The sequence below is a fragment of the Cucumis melo genome, chromosome 8 (assembly GCF_025177605.1).
Source record: "Cucumis melo cultivar AY chromosome 8, USDA_Cmelo_AY_1.0, whole genome shotgun sequence".
Lineage (NCBI taxonomy): Eukaryota > Viridiplantae > Streptophyta > Magnoliopsida > Cucurbitales > Cucurbitaceae > Cucumis > Cucumis melo.
The window spans coordinates 17,311,974-17,338,361 of NC_066864.1; the positions used below are offsets into that span (position 1 = coordinate 17,311,974).

Genomic DNA, 26,388 nt, shown 5'->3' on the forward strand with positions numbered 1-26,388 from the left:
AAAAAGCGGCAAAATATTTACATTCTATAGAACAATTCAAAAAACGAAAAAAGCCCAGAGGCCCGTTGTGTAAAATACCAAAAATGTCCTGTTAACCATGTCGTCAATAACGCGCACGTAATATATTTGTGATTTATACACGATCATTTAGATATGGTTCAATATATATGCGATCGTTTAGATATGGCTATAATTTATACGTGATCGTTTAGATATGACTACAAGGGGATCGTTTAGATATGATTTAATGTATATGCAATCGTTTAGATATGACTATAATTTATACGTGATTGTTTAGATATGGCTACAGCGCGATCGTTTAGATATGGCTACAATTTATACATGATCATTTAGATATGGTTACAATTTATACGCGATCGTTTAGATATGGTTACAATTTATATTTTCAATTCCATCGTTTAATTTTGTTATACGATCGTTTAGATTTAAAGACCTAAATCTAAATGATTTTTTTTTAAAAAAATTGGTACATGAATTTTTAAATTCTTTTGCTACACAATCGTTTAGATTTCTTTACACAATCATTTACTTTTTTTACATGATCGTTTACTTTATTTACACGATCGTTTACATTTGGCTACTCCAATTCATTTCAAGATTTTTTTAAAATTTTTTATACAGAGGATCGTTTAATTTTTTTAAATGATCGTTTACATTTGGCTACTCCAATCTAAATGATTTTTTTCTAAGATTGTTTATACACAATCTTTTATTCTTTTTTACACAATCGTTTATTATTTTTTTTACACCACCCTTTACATTTGGCTACTCCAATGTAAATGATTCTTTTTCAATATTCTTTATACACGATCTTCTAGATTTTGGTATTTTTTTGTACACAGTCTTATACGCATTAGATTTTGCTATTTTTTTTACACAGTCTTATACAAAGTTGTTTAGATTTGGTTATCCAAATGCAAATGCGTAAAAAAAAGAAAAGAAGAAAGACTATGGAAAGAAATTGCAGTGAAAAAAAGAATAGGAAAAGTAGAAAGACGATGAAAAGAAATCGAAGTGAAAAAAAAAGAGGAAAAGAAAAACGATGGAAAGATTAAACGACGTAAATAAAGAATTGAAAAATAAGAAAGATGATGGAAAGAAATCGCAGAAGAAAGACGAAATCGCAGGGGAAGAATGAGGAAGACGAAATAGAGGAGGAAAACGAATGGCTAGAAAGAAAGAAAGATGGAAGGACAAATCAAGAATATTTAAAAAATGGTTAACTTTCTGGGCTTTGTTAGACGGCCGTAAATAGTTTGGTGTTTTGTTATATTTACAATAGTTTCCCTTATATGTATATGTGAAAATATATATATAATTATTATGAGAAAGGAAAAGAGAATTATATTCATTGAAATATAATTATTTTAAGGAAAAGATAATTTGTATTTTAGAGAAAATATATTTATTAAGGGAGAAAAAGGAAAATAATTATATTTTGGGAAAATATAATTATTTGTAAAAGGATAATTATTTTCAAGAAAGATAAATAATAATTAATTATTGTGGAAGATAATTAATTATTTTGAAAAAAGATAAATATTGATTATGGAGAGAAGTTGTTATGATTGGGTAAATAAGAAAAAAAGAAGGAATTTGATTTATTTAAAAGAAAAATTGATAATTATAAATTGAAATATAATTATTAGGAAAAATGAATGTAACATCCCAAATCTTTAAGGAGTTTTTATTAATTATATTTAATTATTTAGGTGTTACATTAAGGATCGGAGCCAAAATTTAATGATTGGGTTAAGTTAATTCATGTTGAAAGTTTTGAGTGATTTATTGGAAAAAATTTGATTGATTAAAAGAATTGAGGATTGAAGTTAATTTGAGATTTTGGATGAAAAAGTTTGTTTTGGTGGAATTAAATTTAAATGAGTGTATATATATATATATATTTAATTAATAATTTGGATTGTTGGTGGAATATGATATTATTTATTTAGTTTTGTTGAAATAATTAATATGGAAAACTGAAGTTAATTATATGACATAATATAATTATATTTATTTGACAAATAAGATAATCCATGAGGAGAGAGATGATTGATTTGATTGGACGGAAAACATATATTTATTTAAAAGAGAGAATGATGGTTTAAATAAATATGTATGTTTATTAAGATTTTGGTAAGAGAAAAATAATCATAATAATAAAGAAGTATTATCATCATCATCATCATCATCATGATGATGATTATTATTATTATTATTATTATTATTATTATTATTATTATTATTATTATTATTATTATTATTATTATTATTATTATTATTATTATTATTATTATTATTATTATTATTATTATTATGATTATTATTATTATTATTATTATTATTATTATTATTATTATTATTATTATGATTATTATTATTATGATTATTATTATTATTATTATTATTATTATTATTATTATTATTATTATTATTATTATTATTATTATTATTATTATTATTATTATTATTATTATTATTATTATTATTATTATTATTATTATTATTATTATTATTATTATTATTATTATTATTATTATTATTATTATTATTATTATTATTATTATTATTATTATTATTATTATTATTATTATTATTATTATTATTATTATTATTATTATTATTATTATTATTATTATTATTATTATTATTATTATTATTATTATTATTATTATTATTATTATTATTATTATTATTATTATTATTATTATTATTATTATTATTATTATTATTATTATTATTATTATTATTATTATTATTATTATTATTATTATTATTATTATTATTATTATTATTATTATTATTATTATTATTATTATTATTATTATTATTATTATTATTATTATTATTATTATTATTATTATTATTATTATTATTATTATTATTATTATTATTATTATTATTATTATTATTATTATTATTATTATTATTATTATTATTATTATTATTATTATTATTATTATTATTATTATTATTATTATTATTATTATTATTATTATTATTATTATTATTATTATTATTATTATTATTATTATTATTATTATTATTATTATTATTATTATTATTATTATTATTATTATTATTATTATTATTATTATTATTATTATTATTATTATTATTATTATTATTATTATTATTATTATTATTATTATTATTATTATTATTATTATTATTATTATTATTATTATTATTATTATTATTATTATTATTATTATTATTATTATTATTATTATTATTATTATTATTATTATTATTATTATTATTATTATTATTATTATTATTATTATTATTATTATTATTATTATTATTATTATTATTATTATTATTATTATTATTATTATTATTATTATTATTATTATTATTATTATTATTATTATTATTATTATTATTATTATTATTATTATTATTATTATTATTATTATTATTATTATTATTATTATTATTATTATTATTATTATTATTATTATTATTATTATTATTATTATTATTATTATTATTATTATTATTATTATTATTATTATTATTATTATTAATGGTTATAAATATCTAAGATATTGTGCATTTAAGGATTTGATTGAGGGAAGATAATGAAAATAAATATATGTATATTTTGGTATTATCTATCTATATATATATCCTAAAAGGAAAATGAAATAATAATAATAAATATTACTGCTATTATTTTGGTCTATAAATGGCATTGGAATGCGTAAATTGAAAAGAAAATGAAAAAGAAAAAAGTTATTTATCTTTTTCACTAAGATAACCTTCTGCTGCCGCCGCCTCACAAATTTTAGTTATGATTGGTCTTTTTGGCAAAGCTTGAAGATTTAAAGTGATAAATTTTCCCATCAAGAATAAGAAAATTTTTCAACTTTCATTTGAGTAACCTTGGTAAGCTAAGATAATTAAATTAATAATTTGTTAGTTTTATTTTGGATCTAATTGTGGTTTCTTTAAAGGTTCAATTGGCTAATTCTTGAAGATTTAATCTTGGATTTTTCTCAATCAAGGTTGAATTGGTTTCAACCCTCTTTTTTTTTTTTTAAGTTGATTAATTTTGGGAGAATTTTTGGATGATAGCCAATTGCTAATTTCATTAATTAAGATACTTGATTTTTTTTTATGATTACGATCAGATTAATTGGAGAATTTTTACTGTCAGCTAGGGAGTACTTTATTTGGCTAAAATCTCCAGTTAAGAGATTCTCCTACTTGATCTTCGAACTAAAGTTAGGAACTTACATGTAATTTTCCATTATTCAATGATGTAGCTAAGATGCATAATGTGTTGATATTGATGATTGATAATGATGACTGATATTATGTTTATGACTGGTAGTATGTTGATGATGACGACTTATTTACATTGATGATGACGCATGATATATTAATCATAACGTCCTTAACCATGTGGGTGTCACATGGTTAAGGACGTTATGATTAATATTCATGCAATGTTTATGATATTTATGATATGCTACATGCTATGGATAAGCGTTCTATTAATTTTGTCTATTAGAGTCGTACCAATATGGGTGTCCCTCGGGATCACCAACTTTTTATGACTGTGTGGTTTGACGAGATCACCAATCTCATGAGATTTTATGTATATAAGTGGTCCGACGGGGTCACTTACAACCCGATTGTCCTAAGTGTTCATTTGGGCTCACTGAAGACTAGTTTGTCCTGGGTGTTCTTTCGAGTTCATCAAAGACCAGTTTTTTCGTAGGTGTTCCTTTGGGTTCATCGAAGACCAGATGTGTTCCTACGAGATCGTTAGATTGCGTGTGTTAAGGAATGCACAAGTTCAGGGGTACACTACTATAGAATCTGACTCTCTTGACGGTTTTAAACTGTCAAGAATGATTATTCTTGACAATTTTAAAATCATCGTTGAATCCAGTGTCAAGAAAGGTAATTTTCTTGACAGTTGTAAAAAATGTCAAGAATTGTTAACGTTGACAGTTTATAACTGTCAAGTATTCAATTATTCATGACAGTTTAGAACCGTCAAGATTATAAGTTTTAATGACAGTTTAGAATCGTCAAGAATGTGACTATGAATGACAAAAACTGTCAACAATACGAATATTAATGACATTTTAAAACCCTCAAGAGTTCATTTTTCATGACATTTAATAACCATCAAGAAAGTGATTGTTTATGAGATTTTGTACCCGTCAAGAGTATTCTTTTTCATGACATTTGGGAACCGTCAAGAGTGCTTTTTAATGACATTTTGGAATCGTCAAGAATTTCGTTCTTTATGACATTTGCAAACCGTCAAGAAATTTATTGTTCATGACATTTCAGAACCGTCAAGCAATTTTCCATTTTTTAATTGTAATTTATTTATATTATTGTTCCTGTATTATGCTCCCATTGGTCCAAGAATTCAACTACATATAAACGACAAATATAAATCAAATATAGTTTTAAAATTCAAACATAAATATGCACTAGAACAATTTCAAAACTTTAAACATATATTAACATTTTACCATATATGTATCAACATTTCGAAAGCTTTACATATTTGTTCGATATTGTCATATACAAAACATTACTTCTATCAACCCAACTCAATGACCTTGAATGAAACTTGGCTCCAAATAAACTTGCATTCTGCATCCTCTACTACCTCCAGTTCATGAGCTAAAATAAGTACCACCAACAGCAGAGCCAATCTATAAGATGTAGATAACATCACAACAACAAAGTATGTTCAAAACTTATTCAGTCAAAGAAATCAACTAACAACTATTAAGAGTAAGTTGATCATACTACACAAATAAAATCACAGTTTCTATTATCCAACAACCATAATGAATTTAATGCATAGAGTTGCTTCCAGACCACCAGAATCATCAACATAGCTGATCATTAATACTTTACATTGTTTTTTAATAGACCAAACGATACCCGTCAGAAACTAACCACAAAAATAGTCCTTAATTGAAGACAAAGACAAATAAAATTTAAAATACCTTCGCAACATTATTGATATTTGCATCAGAAGGCAAGCAACTCTCAACTTCTTTTGTATATGCATTCGTGCATTGCAAGTCTGCTTTTGTATATGCATTTCTTTTGTAATTCTGCATTAGAAAATCACCAACTCAAGTAAATGAACAATTCTACAACATAGTTTGTACTAATTTCTTGAAGCCCAATATAAACATCAAAAGAAAAACTAGCTAAAGAAACATCCAAAGCAACAGAGCATAAACATCAAAGGAACTAAAAATACAAAACAGATAATTAAGAACCGAAGGTTTTAATTCATAATAATCAAAGGATCAAAAGGAAAAAAAAAATCCTTTAAATCACCTTTTTCTCTATTCACACATTTTATCAAACACCTTTGTGCGCATCAGTGGTATATTCATCAACTTGCTTTATTTTAGTTTCTCTCTGTATACTAAATTGTGCAAGGTCTAAATTTGAGTGAAGGGTTTAACTGTAGGTAAGAATTTAGATTGCCCTGTCATGAAGGCTCATATTGACAGAATTACTGAAATTGATTAGAAGTCAAAACCTTGAAAACTTGATCATTCTTGAAAGCAGATGTATCAGATTGATGACAGTAAGTAAAAGTTTTACGTTGGAATAGCAGTTGATACCACATTCCATTACCCAGGAAAAAAGTGTGAATAAAGAATAGAGAAGCAAACACGAAGTGAGGGAAAACTGACCTTTGTGGACCTCCAATTATCAAGACAAGATCTATGGACATACTTTTGAGTGCCTTTGCAATGGCATGGAGCAATTAAATATTCTCCTGAAACCAAAATCATATCCATACTAGAAAAGGTAAACCAAATCTTTGGAAGAAGAAAAACAATATATGCGTGTGTACTGACAATTTTAACCCACAAGTGAGCCTAAGGATAGCATTCATATTTGTTCAATTAATGCATGAGAAATGTTTCTTAACCGATGTTGATGAAATAGGATTACATATTGAACAGAAAGGAATGTTAAAAACCTCCAGTCTCAAGGCATATGTAGCTGCTGCCGCCGCCGTCAAGAAGGAACAAAAACAACAGAAAGAATTCTAATTCATGGCCATCAAAAGCTCATAAAAACAGCAAGACTATGAGACTATGAAGAGAACCAAGAGGAAGAGCTTCATATAGTCATTTGTAGCTGCTGCCGCCGTCGCCAAGAAGGAACAAAAACAGCAGAAAGAATTCTAATTCATGGAGATAAGAGCACTCTAGTTTAGGCTAATATCCTGCCTTGAATAATCTGCAAAAGCCTTGGAGAGAGAAGACCAAAGCATTAAACCAGGTAGCTTCAACTCAAGCAAACTAGTTTCCTTGTCATGGAACTCTTGGGTTCCTTTCAAACCATAAATCAGCGAGTATTGCTTTCCCCACAATACTCCAAAGGATTTGCTGGTTCTATTTAAGCTTTGGCCCCACCAAAGGCATCAATTGCTACATTGCACTTTTTAAGTTGTTTGACAGAAAAGGCTGTATTAAAATAGACAATGATAGATAAAGAAATTTTTTTATCCCTATCCATGTCTATCTGGTATAGACATGGATAGATATCTATCATTTGCTATCAATATTGTTGCTACTCTTTCTCAACGTAACCACTAACAGAACAACGAACATTCAACAAACAACAAAAATGATTAAGTTACAATGAAATTAGCCTCTATGCTTCCAGATCCCTCTAATGACCATAGAATGTTTTCCATTCCTTCCCACAAATGCACTGTATTGTTTCTATCTACCAAAGCCATCCAACTAATTAACTCGGTCAGAAAGAGCCCCTTCTAAGGCCTAGCTACATTCCAAACTTCACTATCATTATCTTTACAATCATAACTATAGGCCTCTTTTATGCGATCTATCATTATGTCTATCTATCAAAACCATCCACTTAGCCTTGAGCTTAGCAACTAACATATTCCAAAAAGCTTTTCTTTGGTGATTCCAACCTAAAGAAAAACCAAGGTAACTAATCAGAAATGCTCCTATTTTATATTGAAACTCCTCTGCCCATTCTTCAACTCCCTCCTTACTCATATTGAAACAAATAAGCAAGATTTTAGTCACATTTAACATCAAACCAGAAGTGTTCCAAAAAAAATTCAAAATATCCCACCAATTTCCAAGACAAGACAAAGGATTAAGTGAAGATGAATACAATCTCTTCTTACCTAAATGAATGAAGGTCATAAACTTTCAATTGTAAGAGCCTATGAATAGAATCACACCCAAAAAGAAATACATATATATATATATACACACACACATACACACAATTCAATAAAAACCCATATCCAAAAACAATAAACAACATTCAATAAATTAATCAATTAAACCAAACCTTACTTATATTCGGAACAATTGATCAGAGTGAGTAGAGGGCGGAGGTGCGAGTTTGTGCGCAACGACAACTGGAAGAAACGCGAAATAGAACGACCTTGCGTGATAGGCGTTGATTGCACGAACACCGACGAAGGGAAAACGATGGTAAATCTAAATGTTGACGACTAGGTAAACGGTGGGGTGCAAATCGACAAAAACGACAGAGGACAGAGTTTTCGTGGATGGGGAAGACGAAATCTCGGAAAGCGACTTCATTGCGAGAGAAGGCTCAGCAGAAACACGACAGAGGATTTGATTTTTGCGAACAAGGAGGACGAAGAGAAGGTTTGTGCGAGAGATTTAGGGTGATAGCGAACAAGGAAGACGAAAAGAAGGTTTGCGAGAGATGGCGACCGCGAACAACGAAGACGAAGAGAAGGGAAAATTGAGGGAAAATTGGGGATTTATTTTTTTTTAGAAAAATGAAGTTAGTTTTTTATTTAAAAATTTAAAAGAATTTAATTTTTTATTTTTTAAAAAATAAATTATTTTTTATTTTTTCAATTAATTTAGTAATTCTTGACGTTTCTGAAACGTCAAGTAAAATTCTCTTACTTGACGTTTTAAAAATGTCAAGAAATTTTAAAATTTCCCAGTCTCCGCCTTTTCATTAAAATTCTTGACGTTTTAAAACATCAAGAATTTAATCGATATTTCTTGACGTTTTTAAAACGTCAAGTATAATTACATATTATTTGACGTTTGAAAAACGTCAAGAATGTCGATTTTATAATAAATCTTGACGTTTTAAAAACGTCAAGAATTTAGAAGATAATCCTTGACAGTTTATAATAGTCAACAAAAACGTTCATATTGCTTGACAGTTTAAAACCGTCAAGAATTCTGAAAATTGTCTCCCCTCCCCCTTTTCATCAAAATTCTTGATGATTTTCCTATTAAACCACCCCTTTCTTGACATTTTTACCAAAAACCGTCAAGAAAAGAAAAAGCAAACCGTCAAGAAAGAGTCTTTTTCTAGCAGTGGTACTTCTTCATAATACTATAATGAAAAGTTAATAGACACCTAGCGGGTTTAGTAGTAGGTTCCTTACTAAGTATATGTTTATACTCATTCTTTCTATGTTTAATATTTCAGGCAAAGGTAAAGGTAGAGGAAAGCTGGCGAGCAACAGAGAAGGATCCGCGACATGCCATATGGGGATTCAATTTTACTTCTACGTGTATGTATTAGTGTTTCAGTATTTTGTTTTTAATGAAATTTTATTCTTCCTCTTTTTAAAAAAGTGTCTCTTGTTATTGTTTCTTTTTAGTAATGACATCAACTTAGAATAAAGAGTTGGGTCGTTACAGAGTTTTTCTACTGTAGTCATCTTAGCAGCTCTAGGTCTCTTATAAGGTTCACCCATACTTTGCTGAGCAGTAGTAGTAGATGGAGCACCAAATTTTCGTTGTAATACATTAGCTAAAGCAACATTGTCATCTTTAGATGAATTTGATTCAATATTTACAGTCTCATTAAAATCAAAAACTTTTCTCTTTGGGGTCAATCCAAGTAAAACTTCGAGAATCTCCACTAGAACCAGTAGAAAGAATGTTATTAAAATGAGAGGTAGACGTCTTCTTACCCAATAGAGAAGTAGTTTCTTCATGCACTGATTTTAATGACTTAGAAGAAGAGGACTCAAGAATGTCTTGAAGACGTCGTAGCCGTCGAAGAAGATTTATTGTAGGAATCATTTTGTATCGTTTTGGTTTTGACGAAGGTTGAGTTCAAGCAATCGGTGTATTAGATATTGATTTTTTCCTTATTGACACCATTGAAGTATCGACAAAAGATATAAAGCACAATAAATTGAAGAGACGAGGAAGATGAAGATGTGTCGTTCCGTGAAGATGGAACGACCAAAATAAATGTTCCCCTTTGAAATTCAAATGACTTTCTTGTGACCCAATAACAACAAGTGGGCCCACAAATGTTTCCCGTAGGGCCCATATAAATATTCTAATTGCTACATAGTTAGCTTACATACTTCTAGGCTCACACGAAGACTCTTAAATAAAGAGGCTTCTAATGGTTTTGTCAAAATATTTTCTAATTGAACCGAACTACGAATATGCTCAAGAGAAATTACCTTGGTGTTGACAAGCTCTCTAATGAAATGATGGTGGATATTAATATGTTTAGTCCGGCTATGTTGAACAAGATTTTTTGATATGCTGACTGCACTCATATTGTCACATTATTGCATCATTGTTTCTTGATAGATATCATACCCTGTTAGCATTTGCTTCATCCATAATAGTTGAGTACAACTACTCCTAGCAGTTATATTTTCTGCCTCGGCCGTGGATAGAGAAATACAGTTCTATTTATTACTGAACTAGGCTAATGAGATTGTTCCCAAAAAAGAAGCATCCACCTGAAATGCTCTTACGATCTCCATCACAACAAGCCCAAACGAATACCATAGGCTAGAATCAACTGTTCTCAAAATGTACATACTTTAGAATATGTTTTACATATCATAGATGAGAATCCCTGAGATAAACTTTATATCTCGCACTGACACCTATACCAGACGAACAATTTGGACGACTGGCAATCAGATTTAATAGACTACCTATAATACTTCGGTACAAGCTTTCATCCACATTTTTACCCGAATTATCCTTTAAAACCTTGAGATGAGTTGCAACAGGAGTTCTCTTGGCCTTGGCTCGATCAAGAGCAAATTTCTTTATTAACTTTTGCGCATATTTTTCTTGAGTAAGAAAACTTTTGGATTCACATTGATGAATTTGAAACCTAAAAAAGAAGGTTAACTTTCCCACTATACTCATTTTAAACTCTATCTTCACTTTCTCGACGAATGTTAAAATCGTAGAATCTAGTTGCTCTCCAAAGATGATGTCATCCACGTATACTTGTGAAACTAAAAGCTCATGATCCTTTTTCTTGATAAACATTGTTTATCAGTGCCTCCTTGAGTAAAACTTTGTTTTAGAAGAAATACTGACAATCTTTCATACCAGGCCCAAGGGGCCTGCTTGAGACCATATAATGCCTTGTGTAATTTATAAACATGATTTGGATTGACAGAATCTTCAAATCCTTTTGGTTGAGCTACATAGACTTCTTCATATATATGCCATTTAGAAACACACTTTTAATGTCCATCTGATACCGGTTCATTTTTCAAAAACATGCAAGACCTAGTATCAGTTGAATAGATTCCAAACGAGCTACGAGAGCAAATGTTTCATTGAAATCAACTCCTTCGATTTGAGCATACCCCTAGGCTAAAAATCGAGCTTTGATTTGAGTTACAATACTTTTCTCATTAGTTTTGTTTTTAAATATCCATTTTGTATAAATAATATTGACATTTGATGATCTTGGAATGAGCTCCCAAACCTTATTTCTTTTGAACTGATGTAGTTCCTCCTACGTAGCCTTCATCCACCATCTGTCTTTTAGAGCCTTAGTATCAATTGTAGGTTCTACTATAGATGTAAAGTAGACAATGGAAATCATCATGGCATAGTTAGGTCCGTTCTAGTTTTAGTAGTAATTCTACTGTCAACTTCACCGATAATACTACTAACTGGATGATTTTTCTATATATGAGTATAATGAGCAAATTGCTGAGTATCTGAGCATTTACTCATTGAAGGATCTGTATTGCTAAGTTTGAACATTCTTCTATTATGCACTGTTGATTACTTTCTACACCATTCTCATATATTGCTTTAGTAAGAGCATCTGAAGGATCTTTCTCAGAAATAGGATTATTACATACTGATACTTCAAGATAGGTCGTTTTATTCTTAGTAGGTTGCACTACTTCATCATCTGATTGATTTCATTCACAAATATTTTCAGAATCATGTACTCGAACATTTATTGACTTTATAGCAGTTTTCGTTCTCTTATTGAATACCTGAAAGACTTTGCTATTTATAGAGTAGCCATGAAAAATAGCTTCATCCGACTTTGTGAACCGTTTCTGATGATACTCTCTATCATTAATAATATAACATTTGCTGCCAAACACATGAAAGTATTTAACGTTTGGCTTGCGTCCTTTCCAGAGTCGATAATTGGTGAATATGGTTACCGAACGTAGCGCAATGCGATTATTTATGTGACAAGCTGTATTTAACGTTTTCGCCTAGAAGTACAATGGAAGAGACAGAAGCATAACTCCTGTAATTTCTTGCAGTGTTCGATTCTTCCATTCTACCACTCCATTTTGTTGAGGAGTTATTAGAGTAGAAAACTCATGAAATATTCCTTTAGACTAGCAAAACTCAGAAAATAAAGAGCTTTCAAACTCTTTGCCAAGACCACTTCTAATCCTACACACTTTGATCTTTCTCACGTTGAATTTGTTAACGTAATGATTGAAAAACTTTGAACGTATCTAATTTTTCATTAATAAACTTTAACCATGTATATTGAGAATAGTTATCAACAATCACAAGAACATATTGTTTTCCTCCAAGGCTTTCAACTTGCATTGGCCCCATCAAGTCTAGATGTAGAAGCTCTAGGACACGAATTGCACCTCTTTGATCATTTGACTTGTGAGAGGTTATTGTTTACTTACCTATAGGGCATTCTGAACAAAAATTATTATCTGCCTATTTTATGATCGGCAAGCCATGAATAGCATCAACTTTTAGGGTCTTATAGATCTTGGACATACTCATGTGCCCAAGACATTTGTGTCATAACATCATTCATCTGATCTAGATAGATTGTTATCAAAAAGTTGAGAGTCGGTCATTACAATTCTGCTCGTCGCATTTATCTTTAGAGAAGTTTACTATAAATCCTTGATCACACAACTGATTAATACTGATCAAGTTAGTTGATAATCCTTCTACTAGATGAACACCATTGAGATTTGGAGCACCAGTTCTTCTAATATTCCCTTTACTAACTACATTACCTTTCACACCATCTCCAAAAGTTACTCGACTACTCCTACATTCTTTTAGTTCATTAAAAAGAAGAGAGTTACCTGTCATATGTCTCAAGCATCCACTATCAAATTACCAGTCTTCTGAATTCAGCATATGAATAGATGTTAACGCTACACTGCATTTGAGAATTTCTTTCACTCTTCAATCTATTTTTTTGGAACCAGGTCTACGAGATATACCCCTCATCATATGCCAATCTGTACTACGAAAACCAAATAGTTTATGGCAATATGGTATGATATGGCCAGGCTTTCCACGGTAGTGCCAAACCCACTTCTAAGACATATTTGTTCCTTTCTCGATATATCAAGTGTTCGAAGATTCTGGAATATCGTCTTAAGTTGGTTTCTTAGTAGCTCAAACAAATACAGTTGATTTCCCTTTAGATAAAAAATTTAGCTCTTCAATAACCAAGACCTTCTCAATCATTCTTTATTTTTTCTTTACTTAGAATATTATCAAGATTAAGAGTTTTGAGAGATAGTATTCTGACCGAATTTACATTTTCTTACACCCACTTCAAACATTTTAGAGCTCAAATTTTTTAGTGTAAATTGTTGTCATCAGACGATGATTATCTTCGAAAAAAGTTAAAAAAAAATACTCTCGATGTTGTTTTAAGTGTTCTTGGTCTTCTTTCCATAGACATAATATTTGTTCAAAGTGGGAAAAAAAATCTTGGCTCTTTATCTATAGGATTTTTAGTTAATTCATTATTTGAGTCTGTGTTTAAATCATCTGAAGTAGGACACACAATGTTATCAAAGTTAGCTTTTGTTCTATTTCACAACTGATTAATGCTCTTCCATAGCTCTCACTATCATTGTCCGAGGTTGTTTCTTCGTCTGATAAAGTAATAGTAGGACTCTTTTTCTTTCTTTTAAAGAACATTGCACACTCTACTTCTAAGTGCTTGAAGCCTTCACATTTGTGACATTTGATGCTTTTGTCGACTTTATCAAATTGTGAAGTGTTGCGATCATTTTCTAATCTCCATCTTGATGTAGAAAATGCACTTTATGATCCTAAGCCAGAGAAATTAGAATAGTTGGAATATCTGTTAAACTGAGTTCCACTTCCTCTATATTTCTTATTGAACTTGTTCTTGAATTTGGTAAAGCGGCTAGAAAGTAATGCAACAACTTCTACAAGATTTTCATATGGAAGAGAGTTTTGACTAAGTTTTGCAGACTCCTCACTTATCCATAAAAAGCAATATCCCCTTTCTTCTTCAGGCTATGGTCATCGAATGATAACTCAAAGGTTCGTAGAGAACCAAACAACTCATCTAGTTTCATATTGGTAATGTCATTAGCTTTTTCGGTGGCAGTTACTTTCATATTAAATCTGGCTAGGAGAGATCTCAAAACTTTTTGAACCATCTTTGAGTCAGAATTTTTTTCTCCAATAGCGAATGACTAATTTCCAAATCTAGTACATGAACATTGAATTTTGCAATAGTTTCTTCTTCAGCCATCTTGAGAGCTTCAACCCTTAAGGTTAAAATCTGAACCCTAGATACTTTGACTTTTGAGGTCCTTTCGTAGGCAACCTCCATAATGTTCCATGCTTCTTTAACAGAGATACATGTGTTGATTAGTTTAAAAACGTTTTGATCTACCCCATTGTATAAGGTAATGCACGTAAGTTCCCAAGAGACGCTTCATCCTCTTCCTTGGTCCAGGTAATTTCAAGTTTCAAAACTTCCTTACAAGCTGCATCCTTTGGTAGATGGCAGTTCTCATCCAGTGATTACAACCTTCCAGCACATGATATTTGTAACGACCCAACTTTCCGTGTAAACCCGATATTTTCTTGGTTTAATTTCTTTAAATGTGGAAAACTAAAAAAAAAGAAAAAGAAAATGGAAATTAAGTGTAAATATAAATATATATATTTATATATTAAATAGTTTTATTAAATTGATTAAAGAAAAGAAAGAAAAGAAAGGACAAAAAGAAGAAAAAGAGAAGAAAATTTCATTTTCTCTTTTCTTCTTCTTCTTCTCTTCCCTTCACCGCCAAGATTTTGAAGACATCCAAGTTCCCTTTATTTTTTTCTTTTTTCCTTCTTCAATTTGCAGAGAACTTCTAAGAGAGAGTTTGGAAGAAGAAGAGAAATTTTACAAGAATTTTTAGGTTGAAGAAGAGGAGGAGAACTCAAGCAAAGTGTATTAATGGCTGAATTTTAGTTCATTCTGCACATCACTGGTTTTAAATTTGGTTTGAACTCTTCAAAAGGAATTAAGAGGTGAGATTTACATTTACTGAAAGTTAACTCATTTTTAAACAAACTTTATGAAGAACGTTGGAGCAAATTCGGATATTCATTTGGTGCTTTTTGATGAAGAAAACAAGGCAGTTGGTTTTCACTCGAAATCAGGAGGTCTCTGGTTTTTCTTGTATTTCAGAGTGTATTGGTGGAGTTAGAATCTCTATTTGGTATGGTTGGAATGCTTATTCAATTTACTACAACTTTAGTGAAGAAATTGTAAACCAAAAACGACTAAAAATTGGTTAAATTGTAGGAACAAGTTAAAGAGGTCGTGTGCGCGCGATTCTGGAAGTGGTTCTGTTTTGAGGGTTATATGTGTTTATGCACGGGGAATCAGATTTATATTTCTTCAGGTAAGTTTTAGAGGATCTCAAAATGAAGAGTTTGATAGAAAGAACACTCATTTTGGTTAAGTATTGAGAAAGTTATAGTCCTTTGAAGTTTATGTTAGAAATCTGAAAATTTTAGAGAATTGTTGAAATAGGATTTTATTTCTTAAGCTTTGTTTTCATGAGCGTCATCTTTGGTGCGACATGTTATGTATATCTTTAGGAAACCAGAATGTTTAGGGTTTTAATACTCGGTTGGGTTGTTGGCAGGCCGAGAAGAATTAAACCGAGCTTATAGACCAAGGATCTAGCCCAAGACTGTGAGTGACAAAACCAACTTTGAAATATTTTCCATAACTGTTATTATGATTGAATGCGATAAATGTTTATTTACGAAGCCATGAAAGGTATTTGAATTTCATGACTATTTTCAAGTATACATTTGGAGACTAGATTTCTTAAAGAAATTTATGCTAGCACGTAGATATTAAATGTTTGGAAAGTATTTAAACCACAATATTTTAAGCAAAGCATGAATTAGTATGAAGTTTTGTTTTAAGAACTACAATTTTCCACGAAAGAGCTGAGTAAAGTTCGAGCTTTGTGTAAAATTTATAAGCAGGCATGTTTTAATATTTTATGATGATTTATGAAATTTTCATTAACTACATGACTGAGATCTTGAGCCTGAGGCTAGAGATTACCGTGTGCACACTGGTTAGATTTCGTTGTTGACGTTGAGTGTACTCCGTAACAACGATGCTGTCGTGAGTGCTGGGCAGGCCCTACTACGACAAAGACGATGGGAGTGCTGGGCGGGCCCCACTACATCGTAGTGCTTGTAAACGTTGTTGTACTAGGTGTACCCTACACAACGTAGATTCGTCATGTTAGTTAAAATGCTTCGATATACTTGATATGCCTTGCTAGATTTCAATGATGAACATGCTGAGTATTTAAGGAAGCTATTCTTACTATTACACATTTACATTTACGACTTGTATAAACAGATTTATATGTGTAAAGTTTTCACGTGCTCTTATCTTTAAATTCATAGTTTTAAACTGAGTCACTCACTGAGCTTCATAGCTCACCCTTTCCAAAATGTTTTACCCATTTTCTAGGTAGAGATCGACTTCCCGGTGCCTGATAGACTGCCTTCGTCTGCGGAAGCTTCATTATCGATTGCCAGTACGTGTTTTGAGTTGGGCATAAAGTCTGTTGTGTTGTGATGTATTCACACCCTTGTATGTTATAGATACTCCACAGTTTGTATAAGCTTTAGGAGCTGTAGTTGTGTAAATTTTGTTGGTTATATTTTGATTAAGGTGTCTTTAGGTTTACTCGTGAAATCGGTAAATTTTGAGGTACACTTCATGTATGTGTTTGACTAGCTGTGTTTGACTAGCCTAAGATCCGCTGTGTTTTGTGGCATGTACAATAGTTTATATACTAGATTGGCAAGTTCATCACATGAAAGTTTTAAGCAGAGTCGACAGATACAGGTACATAAAAGCGTTGTTCGTCGGCTTCACGCCATCTTTCGGTCTAAGGTAGCAGGTAATCCGGGAGGGGGTGTGACATACAAATCATAGTTTCACATGGTTTGTATCACCTTGAAATATTTATGCACAATTCATTGTGATTAGTTAATTAAGCACTCCTTCCTTCCACGCCTATAAACTTAGTTCGTTTTCTATCTCATCTCATCGGCATGCTCGCTTTGCACCACAAAAGGCAACTTAGTGTAAATAAGTAGGATAAATTATACTGTTCATATATATTTACACTGTACAGAGTATACCACATGAGTTTAGTTGCATAATAAGATTATTAGGAACATTTATATTAATTAAAGCATATCATTAGAAGTTTTGCAAAGCATGAATAGGATTGCAACTTTTATCGCATAAGCCTATCTAGTCGCCTACTAGTTGCTCAATTGAAGATTTAACATGACATATTTATGAGCATTTAGATGTGAACATAAACCAACAAGCATGGCTAGGCACAATACAAACTATCAAGGACTTGAAGATAAGCCATTTAGAGGTTTTGAGTGGTGTGTTAGGCGGCAAAAAGGAAAGAAAATAACCTCTTATAGGTCATTAGGCATTTAGGGCTTGACTAGACGACCAAGAACTTGTTAGAAGGGCATAAGGCGAGAGAAACCTCCTTGTGAGTGTCATGAAACGACCAACTTGTAGCTAGGCGAAGAGAGCTTGCTACTTAAAGTTTATTAGGTGTTAAGAGGTTAGGCGAGATAGCCAAGTAGCATGGTGTTGGGCGAGGAGCCTTGCACGCGTGGAAGAAGAAGTGCTTGCTACCATGCTTGGAGGTTAGCTAGATGTTTGAGTTGATGTTAAACAGATACACAATTTTTTTAGGCGAGATGTTCAAGAGTTTGAGTTGGTAAGTGCCTTACAAGAGTTCTTTGCATGATTAAGTTAAATTTCGACAAGTAGGTGGTGTCAATAAAAGTCAATTCAAGGTTCAGTATAAATAGCTAACTTTAGAGGGACATTTCTCCCAAACACTACACGTGAATTTTGGTTGAAAATACTCTCAAAAGTCCAAAAATTAAGTCTAGTTTGTAGACTAGAGCTTTCAAATGGAATTAAGGAGAGGAAGTTTGAGTTTGAGTTGAAGAGAGGGACAAAGGTTAGTTTTCGAAGTAATTTGAACAAATTGTACTTCCAAAAGGCTATAAAGAAAAATTTTGGAATTTGAAGCTACAATTTTTAGGTAAGCAACCTAAGACATTTCTAATAAACTATGTAGAAGAAAGATTTCTCAAAAAATTTTTGGAATTTTACTTATTAATTTTCAAAGTATGGTTATGTTCATAAACAAAAATAAGTTTCTAAACAAGTTAGAGGTTGGTCGAGTGACAAGTTGTGCTAGGTGGGATAGGCGTGCATCTTAAAGTAACTATAGGTTAGCGATGCGTTTAGTCTGGTGCTGGACACACAGCCTACGCAAAAGACAAGCAATGCATAAGGCGTGCGTGGCTAACAAGGTGCACGGTAAGCCCAACGTGCAGTGAAGCCCCTATCGCCCATTCGTATGCGCCAACCTGTGTCAAGAATTGTTTTTTGGCCATTTTTTGATATTTTTGGAAATTATAAGTAAACATTTTGTATTTTCTTGGTCAAAGAGGATTAAATGAATTATCTTACCATTATTTCACGTCAAGAAGGAATCGGGCAAATTTATAGGCCAATGACCTAATTTTGTATATGTGAGTGAAAAATTAAGGAGATTTCAAAGCATATACTTAAGCTATTGTTATGAATGATTTAAATTAAATGTTTTACTTATTTATGAATAGTTTTCACAACATATTATTATTTTAAAGTATTTATTTATGAATAGTTTTCACAACATATTATTATTTTAAAGTATTTATTTATGAATAGTTTTCACAACATATTATTATTTTAAAGTATTTATTCAAGTATTTTTGAATAGTGAGAAATGTTAAGGTGTAGAAAATGAGTTAATTAAAGGTTTTATGCAAAAAGGATTTCTTTTAGGAGTTTAAACCTTGTGATTTTATAAATTTTTTATGGAATCCAAGATATATCAAAACAAACCTTGACGGGATAGGATAAGAGGCGCGAAGGACAAGAAAGGGCACTAATCTATATGATCGAGTTAGGGACGCCTACCTCGCAAGAACAAGGATTGTGGACGCCCATTTCTGAAATTTAGAGCTGGTATTGAGTAAACTCTACCATCTCGTTGGAGTAGATACTTGGACTTTTTCGAACAGGAAAAACAAGGATTTAAGTTATAATTTCCTAAATGTTTATGAAGTTTAAGCTTTCATGTTATTGTTCATTGTTCACTGTTTCCAAAGATTTATGGATATTATTTCTAAAAGGTTTGTGAAAAACTATTTAGAAAATCTATCACTCAGTGAACTTGTTTAGCTCACACTCTTTAAAATATTTTCCATTTACAAGGTAGAGATTGTGTCCTCGGAGGCTGAATCGCTGCTATTTGTCTGCTGAAGGATTTTGTTAAATATCGTATGTGTTTTGTTGTTTTGAATCTAGGTTTAGTTGGTCTTTTGTGGTACCTAACTTAAGTTTAAGAGGGTTGGATTTAGGTTTTATTTCCATGTATATAAAGTTGAGTTATGTCTGTATAAATCTTATATAAAGTTTGCTTGAAAAAAGTTTTTACCCAGTTATGTTTAAATTTGATGTGTTTAGCTTTCGCTTGCATTTCACTTAAGATTTCACTTCTACCTTTAAGTTTGGCCCGGATACAACTTGAATGCCCGAGATTCCTTAATAATTTCCTTTTTTCCTCGAGTCTCAGCTGAGTACTACCCAAAGATGGCTTGAGACCAAACCTTAGGACCGATATGTTTTCCATCTTGGGCTACCAAAGCCCGAGAGGGTCAAAGAACACTACTTAATTCCCTTCTCTTTTAGGCACGGATCTCATAGTATGGAAGGGAAGCTTAAGACATTAGAGTGTTTGATTAATAACACCCCATATAATAAGCTTCTGAATGAGATGAAGTTGTTGAAAGAAATGCAAGATCAATCAGGTTCGTTTCCTTTGTTACTAACTATTTTTATCGGCATTGATATTAAACTCAATACTGGCAATGCTTCTCTGAAGAGGGTATTACTTAAAGATCTATTTTTTTTTTTTATTTCAAGGGCTTAGAAGGCTATAAACTCCGAGTTGTGGCATGCTTGTGTCGATCCTCTTGTTTCCCTGCACCATTTGGGTATGTGGGTAGTCTTGTTCATTACTTTCCTCATGGACATAGTGAATAGGTAAGAATTCTTATTCGGGATTGAACATCAATCTCTCATAAGAAGCTCCCAACACATCCCTATAATCTGTTTGTATCATTGATGTTAATAATGTTATAAGTTTATGGTTTTATACCGTGATTGAAGTTCCTCAAATTTTAAACAAGTGTTTTCTTTTACATTTTTTATTAACAGGTGTAGTATCTACCAAGAGAACAAATACCTCCCAGATTCCAAATTATCCTAATCTTCCCTTTCAGTTGATGTGCCAAGTTCAAAATGTTACATTCCACGTATGTGTATGTTGATAGTTACTCTGTTGCTTATCCCATCATTAATGTCTCTAGGGTGATAAAGATTTAGATGAAATCTATGCTCAAATGAGTCTTCAAGCACTGAACTCTGTAAGGATATATGTTTGTTCAGTTTTGTTCTTCTCGGTCAGCGTTGAATTTGTATACATTTTATATAAGCTTCTCTTTTCACTTTCGAATTTACCTTTGGATCAGGAAAAAGATGTTTTTTTTGTTCCGGACTTTGGATTAAAGCCAAGTCAACACCTAAATGAGTTCTTAGGCAAATTTTTAACTGTCAGTGACACTAGCACACACGGTTGATTCTTAGGCCATGCAAAAGAACTTTTTCCTCCATTCGCAAGGTTTCAACTCTATGTCATATCTTCCCTGCTGTTACCATTAACAATTACTTTCCTTCTTGTTAAAGATAGCTTTTGTGGTTAATCTTGCAACAGGATTACACAATGCAACCGCCAACTCAAGAGCTTAAATCCTTTTGTTGATTTATATATAATGTTATTCTAAAGCTATTGGTTGTGCCCAGATATATGGGAACAATTGTTGGAATTATAAGCGATTTAGATACACTTAGATGGCCAGGTTCCAAGTGGCGAATCTTCAAGTGAATTATGGAGAACTGTTTTAAGCCCAACCCTTTTCTTTTTCTTTATTGAGTGCTTGATGTCTTTCTCCACTTCTCAGTTTGACAATCTTTCTCACATATAGAGTGGGATGAGCCAGGATGTTGCAATAAGCAGAACAGAGTTACTTTATGAGAAATTAGAAACTCCAGAAAGATAATATGTTCTTTGATGCTACTTTCATCATGTTATGTTGTTGGATAATAATTTGTATGGCATCCTCAACAAAATTAAGTTTAGAAAGTTTGTCCACTTTTCAATTATTTTCATGCTTTTGCATTGTTTTCTAGTTTCTCATCCAATTTCATTTATTGATTCATTTAAGTTCATTGTCGAGTAGTTTTTCTCGCTTATATGAAAATGTTGTCATTTATATCTTATAGATGTACATTTTCACTTCTTATTTTTTCTTAGTTCACTCTTAAGGCAATAGAACCACATGTTCTCAACATTGTATTATTCTAAAGTTGTACTTCACCCAACAAGCCCACTTTTTGATTAAGAAACTCAGACTTTAAGTCCATGTGTGTATGGACATTGATTGATATATTTTGTTCATATTAGATATAGATCTAGGTAGAACAATTTCTTCATATGGTAAAAGTCGGGGATATTATAAGTATGTAATGACCAACTATATGTATATTGAACAGTATGTAATGACCAACTAATATGGACTTCAAAACAGGTGCAATAATTATGTGAACTACAAAACAAGTTAGTCGTTCTTTTGATGGAAAGTTTGGGTTGATTCAATTGTTCAATTAATACGGACCTCAATTATTCAATTAGTGTCAAGATTAAATATTCTTGACAAATAATACATATCGAGAATAAACAAATTCTTGACACGTAAAAAGTGTTATCTAATCTCATATACTTGACGTTTATAGAGTGTCAAGTACATTTTATCTTGATGCTTAAAATCTGTCAAGAAACAAACTCTTATTCTTGACACTAGATTACTTAATGCATCTAAAACCGTCAAGTAAACAAGTATTTGATTGATAAAAAACGTCATGTAAGGCTAATTTTTTTGTGGTGATTTAAAGTTACTAAGTTGCGAGATGTAGAAAATAGTAGTGAAAAACTCCCTAAACATGTATAAGAGCATGAGTATACAATTCATTTGAGATTAAGCATTTGAACTTAAGAAGCTGTGAGATCCCTGTGAGATGTTTGCAAGATGAAAGAAAAAAAAAAACAAAAAACTTGCTAATTAATAAGTTTGGAACAATTCTAAATCAACTTGGAACAGTTAAATAGATTAGGTTTATAGATTCGTTTATACATTTAAGATTTAATTGTTCCACCAAGAAGGTGGCCACAAAAAAAAAAAAAAAAACCCACCAAGAAAAAGTAACAAACAACAAAAAACCTAAAGACTTACCGAATAGAACGAACTTAATCAAGATTAGCTAAATATTCGATGGAATGGCAAGAGAGATGGAGAGAAAGGGAGTTTGAAAAAGGTTAAAGAGATTGAGAGGTAAGATGAGTTTACGAATGAATTTTCTTTTACGTTATGTTTTTTTGTCAAGGAGAAGGAAAATTTCATTAAAAATAAAATTGACTTTTCACCTTTATTTTGTCATAAAACTTTGTCTTTTATCAAACTGAATCCTAAAAATCACCACCCCTCGAAGATTGGCCTATTTTTGACAATTTTTCAAATTTTCTTAGGGATTTGATATTTGTGAAATGAAAATGACAGAGAGGGAAAGCTAGTTTGAGGGTTTTCTTTTTATTCTTTTTAAATTGTATTAATTTAGAACTGCTAAATAAAAAAATATATTTTCATATACTTCACATTAAAAAAAAAAAGTGAATATTACTCTCAATATTTTCAAGGTGTCAAGTAAATGTTAACTACACTTGATATTTATGGAACGTCATGCAATAACTAACACAAAAAAGTTTAAAAATGTCCGTGAAATCTCTAATTTTTTAACAAGTTGTTGGACATTTTTTTTCTTTAAAATGTTGGTAAATATGGATTTGTACTTGGAAAATTTCGAACGGAACATCCTAAAATTTGAAGTTTCATATTATTTCAGCCAAAATACAAATAGATATGTAAAACTGAGTTTAAAAAATCAACCAATATTTTAAAATAGAAAAACTTCGCAAAAGAAACTGTTAGACATTTAATTCACATAACGCATGGAAGTTGTTAAAATTATTACTATTTTTACTAAACGAAAACAAACTCATGCATGGTGCTGAGTTTAGTTTATAGAAATCTATACTATTTTTATATAAATGAAACAGATTAATGCATGGATGAGATTTAATGTAATTTTTAGTATTTAAACCATTGAAAATCATAGCATTTCTATGATCCAACTTAACGAAACAATAGTTTCGAAATTTGCATATCATAAAAATATGGCTTCTTCCCATATTATTTGCTTTGCTCTTATATTTGCAGGTTGGTTTCCTTTAATTTCTTCAACAAATACTATATTATCATGTGTTTCAAAATCAAATAACCATGGGACATATTAGATTGTAAAATTTGTATATTTATCTTTTTATGTTTTTGTATATAGTTGCATTGATCTTGGTGCTTCAAGATGCCTCAGCTGCCAAAAGATGTCAAGACGTTTTGTATAATACTGGGTGCTCTCTCAATGACTGTGGAAAAAAATGTTGGGAGAAGCATCATACTATTTCACATCAATGCATTCCAACTAATCCTTCTCAAACGATCTATGCTTGTTATTGTTTTTTTGATTGTGGTGATCAAAAGAATTGATCTACATGCTGACATCTCCCAATTTTATGTAATGTACTTCATCACTTAAACGTCTAAATAATATCACACATCTTTCCTAATCTTTGACTATCTTCCAACAATTTGATGTCTCGAATACAAGATTTCATGAACTAAAATTCTTCTGACAAATAAGTATTTTCATGGATTACCTTTCTTATGAAAAACTTCAAAAATTACGACTTTGTATCAACCCTAACATTAGCGTTCCAAATTAATTATGAAATCACACCAACTATAAATATGTTGCAACCACATTGTTTTTAAGTATATTCAATAAACTAACTTTTTGTAAAATAACCTATAATGACGCATGAGAACAAAAGATTTATACAAAAATGATAGAGAAAATTTTGTCGTCGCCCACAAACTTTCAAAGTTTATAATTCATCAAACTCAACAACTATTTATTACTGTTAAAATATTGCAATAGCAACAAGTCTGAAGTCGAATCACACGAAGCCTAAGATAGTATTTCTTAATGTTAAATCGGTCTACAAATAGCAATAAAAATGGGGGTTTTGGTTTTGATGACAATAAAATTAAATTGCATAAAGTTTACGAAGTGCAAAAAAGTAGGATTGATCAGTAAATAATCGAGATATCCTAGCTTAGACAAATGAAGTCGCTCAATACCATTAAGATCGTAGAAAATTAACTTGTGACTTAAATATATAGTTTGTTTATGCATATCCCAATTGATCCGGAAACCTGATCAATTGTCTTTATAAGTATCAAAATTAGCTAAATGATAAGTCTAACCTGTAGTAGACATGTTATCTACCAGCATTAAGTTCTAAGGTGATGCTAGGATGAGTGCTTAGCACGCATTGTCTAGTCTTTTCATTTTTTGGAATTTTAATTTTGTTTTTAAAGCAAGCATTTGCTTAGTTTTGCTAACTAGTCTTTTCATTTTTTCGAATTTTACTTTTTCTCTGTGGGCAGCAAGATTTTCTTTTCTCCTTTCTTTCTTTTTTTTTTTTGGATGAACTCTTACTGTTCTAGGATTTATCTAGCAGACTTCATGGGAAACCAACCTTTCGAGGTAACAACAAATGAATTTTAAGTATGAGTGCTCTTTTCTAAACGACCGAAGGTGCATTGTGACTTAACAAAGAATTAAAAAATGAATGAGATAACAAGAAAAAAAAATTAAAAATGACCTCAAAATTGTTAAAACTCCTTTTCCTATACAAAATCAAGCATGATAAGCTAATACACGTATGTCATCAACTATCGCAGCGAAGTATTAAGCAAACAAGAAAGAACATGCATTCAATTTTTCTTTCTTTTCCATCCAATCAAACATTAATTTCAATTGTGCTTTTCATTGATGCGTTCATTCATTTTTAAAAACCCGAATCCATGCAGAAGCTTAGATTTTCTTTCTTTTTTTTTTTTTTTTTCTTTTTAATGTATTTATCCTATAAATCCTGAAATTCTTTATTTGCAAACTAACAAACTAAACTAGAAAGCTTACAAAAATTGAAAAGTAAAAACTAAAAAATAAAAGCCAAAAATTAAAATTAGCAGGTGGTATATTTTAATGTCTTGTTGCCTCCAGGATCATGGACGTTTTGGAGTAGAAAAACTTTAGATGTTTTTTAAGAGTCGAGAATTAATTCTCTTTATGGTTTTAAAACTATTCTTCAAGTCAGCTTCAAGAAAGTAACTTAACCAAAACAGTTTGTGTCTTTCTTGGAATGAGCATGAATGTCACAGTCGGCTTCAAAGGATTCTATGCAATGGAATGTTGACACGACCGCCTAGACATTCTACGTGATATTCTCCGTGAAGTAACGCGTCGAATGCCTAGTAAGCAGAACTAAAAGACAAACACGAAGAGACTTAGCTTGATTGCTTGTCGCCGCATTGGTTGTACATGTCTTCTCACATGAAATTCTTATTGTCGAGCTCTACTTTTTGCTTATTC

At 30.8% G+C, this 26,388-nt stretch overlaps 1 protein-coding gene and 1 long non-coding RNA gene across 4 annotated transcripts; one reads left to right on the forward strand and one right to left on the reverse strand.

Moving 5' to 3' along the window:
* Positions 1–5,600: 5,600 nt before the first annotated feature.
* Positions 5,601–8,721, reverse strand: LOC127150512 (uncharacterized). Its single transcript, XR_007822895.1, has 4 exons — positions 8,376–8,721; positions 6,720–6,805; positions 6,012–6,122; positions 5,601–5,711 (listed from the first exon to the last, which is right to left on the reverse strand). It is a non-coding gene; the product is annotated as an uncharacterized LOC127150512 (long non-coding RNA).
* Positions 8,722–15,368: 6,647 nt separating this feature from the next.
* LOC127150506 (uncharacterized) lies at positions 15,369–17,631 on the forward strand. 3 transcript variants are annotated; one of them, XR_007822889.1, is made up of 5 exons: positions 15,369–15,611; positions 15,711–15,802; positions 15,889–15,988; positions 16,235–16,284; positions 17,089–17,631. XR_007822889.1 is itself a non-coding variant. In XM_051088366.1 (3 exons), the coding sequence occupies exons 1-3, from the start codon at positions 15,705–15,707 to the stop codon at positions 17,194–17,196; spliced, it is 306 nt and encodes a 101-aa protein (XP_050944323.1). In that variant the 5' UTR covers positions 15,369–15,704; the 3' UTR covers positions 17,197–17,631. The 3 variants fall into 3 exon arrangements, 1 of the variants encoding a protein (XP_050944323.1); XR_007822888.1 differs by having other exon boundaries at positions 15,369–15,802; XM_051088366.1 differs by lacking the exon at positions 16,235–16,284 and having other exon boundaries at positions 15,369–15,802.
* Positions 17,632–26,388: the final 8,757 nt, after the last annotated feature.